We start from the raw sequence: 6525 nt of genomic DNA, 5'->3' as shown, positions 1-6525 counted from the left end.
TTTGCTTTAGTGATGTATGAGGTCACAAGGGACATACAAGGGGACATCCCTTGGTGTATGCTTTTCGCGAACGATGTAGTGCTAGTTGATGAAAGCTGGACAGGAGTGAATCAGAAACTGGAGTTATGGCGGAAGACTTTGGAGTCCAAAGGTTTTAGACTCAATAGAACTAAAACTGACTATATGAGATGTGACTTCGGCACTACTACTCGGGAAGAGAAAAATATTAGTTTGGAAGGTCAAGTAGTGCCTAGGAAGGATACCTTTCGATATTTAGGATCAATGCTACAGAGAGACGGAGATATTGATGAAGATATTAGCCATAGAATCAAAGCAGGGTGGATGAAGTGGCGATAAGCATCTAGTGTCATATGTGACAAAAGGGTACCACAGAAGCTAAAAGGCAAGTTTTATAGGACGGCGATTAGACCTGCTATATTGTATAGTGCATAATGTTGGCCTACGAAAAGACGACATGTTCAACAGATAAGTGTCGCGGAAATGCGTATGTTGCATTGGATTTGTGGTCATACAAGGGATCGAGTTCGGAACGATGATATATATGATAGATTAGGGGTAGCACCGATTGAAGAAAAGCTTATCCAACACCGATTGAGATGGTTTAGATATGTCCAACGGAGACCTACAGAGTCACCGGTGCGTAGTGAAATCCTAAGCCAGGATAGTAACGTGAAGAGAGGCAGAGGAAGACCGAAGTTGACTTGGGTAGAAGCAATAAAAGGAGACTTGAAAGGATAAAATATACCCAAAGACTTAGCCTTAGATATGAGTGCTTGTAAAACAGTTATTCATGTGCCTGAATCTTGATTGTTTCTGCTAGGTTTCAACTATAGCATACCCCAACTTGTTTGAAACTTAAAGGCTTTGTTGTTGTTGTTGTTGTTGTTGTATACATGCAACAGGGTTGATCTGGCATACTTCCAGGAGAAAGAGCAGCTAGGCACCTTGAGCAAGCTACTCAGGAAAGGTTGCAAGAAACCGCATGCCACGGTAAACAAGGTCCAGCTAGATAATAGGAACAACTAATCACTAACTCTTAAGTTGGCATTACATAGGTAGAACTGGGAAACAATCCCAGAGACAAAAGGCAGCATATATGCTTACTCAATTGGCAGATAAGTGCTTCCCCGGATCAAACTCATCAGGTCCAAGTAGATAATCTTAACTTGGTACAAGTGGAACTTAAAACAATCCCAAAGGAAGGGCAACATTCCTAGTGATATCAGTTGTCAGTGGCTCTTAGTTTCCTAATGTAATTAAGTGGCAGAAGATCAGTCTTCAGCTTTAAGCTTCTCTTCCGTGGAACTGAAACCTGTACAAATTGAAAAGCATAGTAAGTGCCAAGGGGTATCATCTGACAAATTATTGAGAAGTAAAAAAGGCAAGAAAAGATGAGATACAGGAAAATACTAGCTTATGAAAATTTCACTTGACTAAACTGTAACTTTTCCAAAGCTGGAGTTATGAACAACTAAAATGTAGCTACAGTAGAATCCTTAACAAATACTTCAGCATTCAAGGGCAATGTTTTCAAGGCGAGGCGACTAACTACCGCCTTACGCTTAAGCGACTAAGCGTGAGGCGAGGCGACGCCTTAAGAAATTAATTAAAAAATAGAAACAGCAGCTTAGAGCAGTAGTTGAAGAAAAAAAAGAAAAAGAAAGGAGCCGAGTAAGAAGTGGACTCGCCCAGACCACTAGGCAGCCCATGTGCTCCTTCCCCACCTAGCGTGTGGCTTCATCGAAGTCCCTATCCCGAGTTACCGACCCCATCAGCGCCGCCGCTCCCCACTGCTACTCCGCCTCCGCACGACGGCACGACCGCACGAGTGGCTGCTCAGTTTCCCTCCGCCCCTCTCCGGATGCCTTGCTCTGCTTCCCTCTCCTCCTGATGCGCTGCTCTGCTCTTCCCTCCGCCCCTCTGCTTCCCCTTCCTCTCTCTCCTCTGCTTCCCCTTCCTCTCTGGGCAGTGCTCTCAGATCGACAGCCGCTGCCGTCTCCCCTTCAAGATCTCCCGTGCGCTCCTCTCTCTGCGCTGTATTTCTCCCGCGCGTCTCTCTCTGCGCGCGTGCCAATTTCTCCTGCACGCCAGCTCTCTCTGCGCACTCCTGTTTGCCGCCCAGAATCGGACCCGTGTATGGCGCCTGCCATGCACGATTTGGCGCGAATCGGATGCCAAAGCGACGATTTCTGGACGCCATGGTCGTAAGGCGGACGCCATACGAATCTAAGGCGAGTCGTCTGCTGTGGCGTCCCGCGTGGAGCGCCTTGGCGATTAAGCGACGCCTTGAAAAACATTGTTCAAGGGCATACATCTTCTAGACATTGGAAGCCTTTGACATGCAGCTTTGAATTTCAACTAAATAAGTATCACGGTATATTATTGTTTTTTTGTAGAGCATAAACATGCTTCTGTATATTAGATTAATTAATTGATAACAGCAGAGAGGTTGCAAGGATATATAGGAGAAACTAAACTAGTAATTAAGAAGGAAGGGGGGATCCCAGGCAACACAACACAACAACAACAACAACAACAACAACAAAGCCTTTAAGTCCCAAACAAGTTGGGGTAGGCTAGAGTTGAAACCCAACAGAAGCAATCAAGGTTCAGGCACGTGAATAACTGTCTTCCAAGCACTCCTATCTAAGGCTAAGTCTTTGGGTATATTCCATCCTTTCAAGTCTCCTTTTATTGCCTCTACCCAAGTCAACTTCGGTCTTCCTCTGCCTCTCTTCACGTTACTATCCTGGATCCCAGGCAACACGAGCTAGTAATTAAGAAAGGGGGAGAATCCCATGCAACACGCCAGGGCAGAAACCCAGGCAACAGCCAGCAGGTCATTAAACAGAATATTAAGCATGATAACATTTTTGACATGCAACTTTGAGTGTCACCTTTTAAATAAAATATATTTGCACATAATTGTAGAAATACTGACCAATCTAAACATTATATATATATATATATATATATATATATATATGGAGGCAGTATTTCATTAGTTTCGTAGTAACAAATTCACTACAAACACTACTGCCATGAAAATCAAGATATTCATTAGAGGCGGATAGCCCTTAATGCAGAATCCTAGATGATCAGGTGGATAGCAAAGCTGAGAAATTAAGTAGCCAAATCGAAATGGATTTGGGTATCGCATTATTGTCTATTTGCATCCTTGCATAGAACTCTTCTACTCTCATAACTGTTGAAACAGCACCGGGATACAACTTTCTAAGATTGTGAAAACAGATTCAAGGGTTCCAAAGTATGGTATTGATTAACCCAACAATAAAAAAAAATTAAACAAGAAGGGGAACAGATAAGAATATTCTACTAAGACACTCATACCCTAGTAAGTATGAGTGGGAGGGAGGGAGGGAGGGAGGCAGGGAGGGAGGGAGGGAGGGGGGAGAGACTTCCATGAACAAAGAGGGGATTATAAACTGAACTTCTGAAAGTAACAGTTAGCATAACTTAGAAATTACATATACAGCAGGACTTATTAAAAAATTGACATACGGACATATTTGTGTTATGATAAGAAATAATTAACACATTATACTACTGCTTTGCCACAAAAAAGTAGTGCACATGTTTTCTTTCTCTCTAGCTGAGTGCATTCACTTTCCTGAAGAAGTTTGGAGTTTCTTTGTTGCTTTCTCTCTCCCACATACAGAGGCAAACAATTGTAGTATGGAAGCATGGCAAGTGAGTCTATGTGTACAGATACTTGTGAATAAAATGGATCAAATGGTATTTTCCACTTCCCATCACAAAAATGTGGCGCACAATTTTAATTTCCACAATAACTTGGTATACCCAAATCACTGCTTGAGTAACTATAGAGTTTCTTTATTGCTTGCCAATTTAATTTACCCATACTCAAATGATACTTTCTGCTTCCCATCACCAGAATGGCAGAATGCAGTGCAATATTTTCATTCCCAGAGTAACTTGGCGTACCCAAATCACTGCTTTAGTAATTAACATGGAGTTTCCTCGTTGCTTGCCACTTTGATTTTCCCCATAATATTAAGCCAAACAACAACCAAAAAAAAGCATAAGAATGTTGCTAGGCACTAGATAACTTACTGATGTTAAGTTCACTCAAGAACTTCAAAACTTGAATAACTCTTTCATCAACCGCTCCACATCTGACTACCACGCTCTTAAGGTGTGCAGATATTATGGGTGGTAGCTCCTTTGGACTGAACCTTCCTTTCATTATCACATTAAGTTCCTGCATCTGCATCTGCAGTATCACAGAGTTCACCAAGATCAACAAACAATCTATATAAAGTTCCACAATCCAACAGTTTCCCATTTAGAAATTATTATTTACCTTGTAAATTAGAATAAGATAAAGCTCCTCTAAAACTGGTGAATGTTCAAGAATACGTGCTAGCACTTGTATATCAGGCACACAGCAGGTTTCATTGAGCAGCAGAGACTTCAATCGAGTAAAAGTAGGGCAGCACTTCAAATCCCTTCTAAAAATATACTGGACAGACAACATCAAGTTGATCATTAGATCCTCAACACAATCTTGATATGTGTGAAACAAGGTGAACATGAACATGACGATATGAGGTGTAAGCATACCGTATCATCTTTAGCTCCCAACTCTAAATTCTTTGCTTGTGATAGACCATGCAAAAGCACGGGGGAAGTGTCGTTTGGCATGCAATTTTCACAGCTCTCGTCACCACAATCCCCATAGTTAGAACGGCTGCAACAGTCACACTTCCCCAAGATCGCAACAAGTGCTGAAATCAACAAGGGCATGCCCTCAAGTACAGGAGTTTTGCCATAACTGACTTGTAGATGCAGCGTAGTGAGATTGGGGGCATGAATACGGGTTCGGGAACTCCGGTTGAATACGGGTCTTGTGATTCTTAGACGCTTCAAGGACTGGGATGAGATTCTTCCCGCAACCACGAAGGAACAGCCTTCAATCTCTAGATCTTGCAATGCGGGACACCTCAAGAGATCAAGGAAGTCACCATTGAAAGCGACGCCGCAGAGCTCTAGTTTGGTCAGGTACTTGGAGGTGAGGGATGGGTCCTCCGGCCGCATCCGAGCATAGGTATTCCCAAGGAAGCTGAGCCGCAGGACCTGGACTTTGCACTCCACGGCGTACCTGACCCAGAGCCTCACGCGGCGAACGTCAACAGCGGATCCGGCGACCCTGAGCTCAAATGTCTCCAGAGGCGAGCTTCCACGGAGGAGCAAGAGGCTATCCACAAACTCCCGGGCCTTCTTCTTGAAGGGTACCGGCGCTTCCCCGTCGGCGCCGACGATGCGCAGGCCAGTGGCGGACTTCCAGAGGTGTTGCCAGCGCCGGGCGAGCACGCATGTCTGCACGGCCTGCTGCGCGGGGAGGAAGGAGAGGACGTGGCGCAGGATTTCGTCCGGGAGGGCACCGATGCGGTCGCCGCCGCTCTCCGGACCTTCTTGCCGCGCTCGCTTGGGCGCTTTACCGGCAGGCATTCCGGCGGCCGCGGGGAGGGTGCGTAGCTCCGCAGGGCAGGAGGCGACGGGGCGAGCTCCAAGATTTGGGGACGGGGCGGATTGGGGGTTCTGTGGGTGGCGGCGCGGACGAACTGGGGCGGCGGTGCTGTAGGGGAAGGTGCTGGTTTCGCTGCTACTGTAGCTAGGGCGGAGGCATATCGGCGGCGGCGGCGAGGCGGAGGCGGAGGCTTCGTTGCATTCGTAGAGTGGCGTCAGTCCAGCACCACTCGGCTGCCACCCATGAGTCCGTGGGCCGTGCTGGGCTGCGGCCTGCGGGGAAACTCGGGCTGGCTTGATGGGCCAGGGGCACAGGACTAGGATGATGATCGATCGCCGAATTCACGATGCACGACAGCTGAACGGTGCTGCACAAAGGCCGCTGTACATCACCAGTGTACAGAACTTCCACTAAAAAAAATCACAAGTGTACGGAACTTTATGTAGTGGAAAAGTGGCTCCCAAGGGGTAGCTAAATTTTTATTGTAATAAAATGTAGATTTTCTAATTAAAATATTTTTAAATAGTTTTTTGTTGGGATGTAATTGTCTTTTTTCATAGTTTTTATTGTGACTTTTAATTTTTCATTTAGATATTTGTATTTATAATTTATATGGTTATTTATTTATGTTTTTAATACATTTTCATAATTTTTGCTCAATTTTTTTACTAGTTGTATTCTATATGGACTCTTTGTTTGTGTATCTTTTTCCAACACGTATAAATTAAATTGTTATTTTTTAATTTCTTATTCAAATTTACTAATTATTGATTGAGGCAATTTTGTTTAATCTAATCCATTAGATCATACTCCCTCTTTCCAGAAAATATGCAATTCTAGCATAGTGTCATGATTTAGTATCTCAAGTTTGATTAATTATAGATAAAAATTATAAATATTTATGATATCAAATAAATACCATTAGATTCATTACTAAATGTATTTTCTTAATAAATTAATTTGGAGTCATAAATGTTAATAAAATTCACTAG

At 43.8% G+C, this 6525-nt stretch overlaps 1 protein-coding gene across 1 annotated transcript; it reads right to left on the bottom strand.

Moving 5' to 3' along the window:
* Positions 1-832: 832 nt before the first annotated feature.
* Positions 833-5697, bottom strand: LOC136490065 (MEIOTIC F-BOX protein MOF-like). The gene is made up of 4 exons (XM_066486556.1): positions 4627-5697; positions 4367-4525; positions 4117-4276; positions 833-1333 (listed from the first exon to the last, which is right to left on the bottom strand). The coding sequence occupies exons 1-4, from the start codon at positions 5512-5514 to the stop codon at positions 1293-1295; spliced, it is 1248 nt and encodes a 415-aa protein (XP_066342653.1). The 5' UTR covers positions 5515-5697; the 3' UTR covers positions 833-1292.
* Positions 5698-6525: the final 828 nt, after the last annotated feature.

The sequence above is a fragment of the Miscanthus floridulus genome, chromosome 10 (genome assembly GCF_019320115.1).
Source record: "Miscanthus floridulus cultivar M001 chromosome 10, ASM1932011v1, whole genome shotgun sequence".
Taxonomy (NCBI): domain Eukaryota; kingdom Viridiplantae; phylum Streptophyta; class Magnoliopsida; order Poales; family Poaceae; genus Miscanthus; species Miscanthus floridulus.
This window is presented reverse-complemented; position numbering and strand designations above follow the sequence as displayed.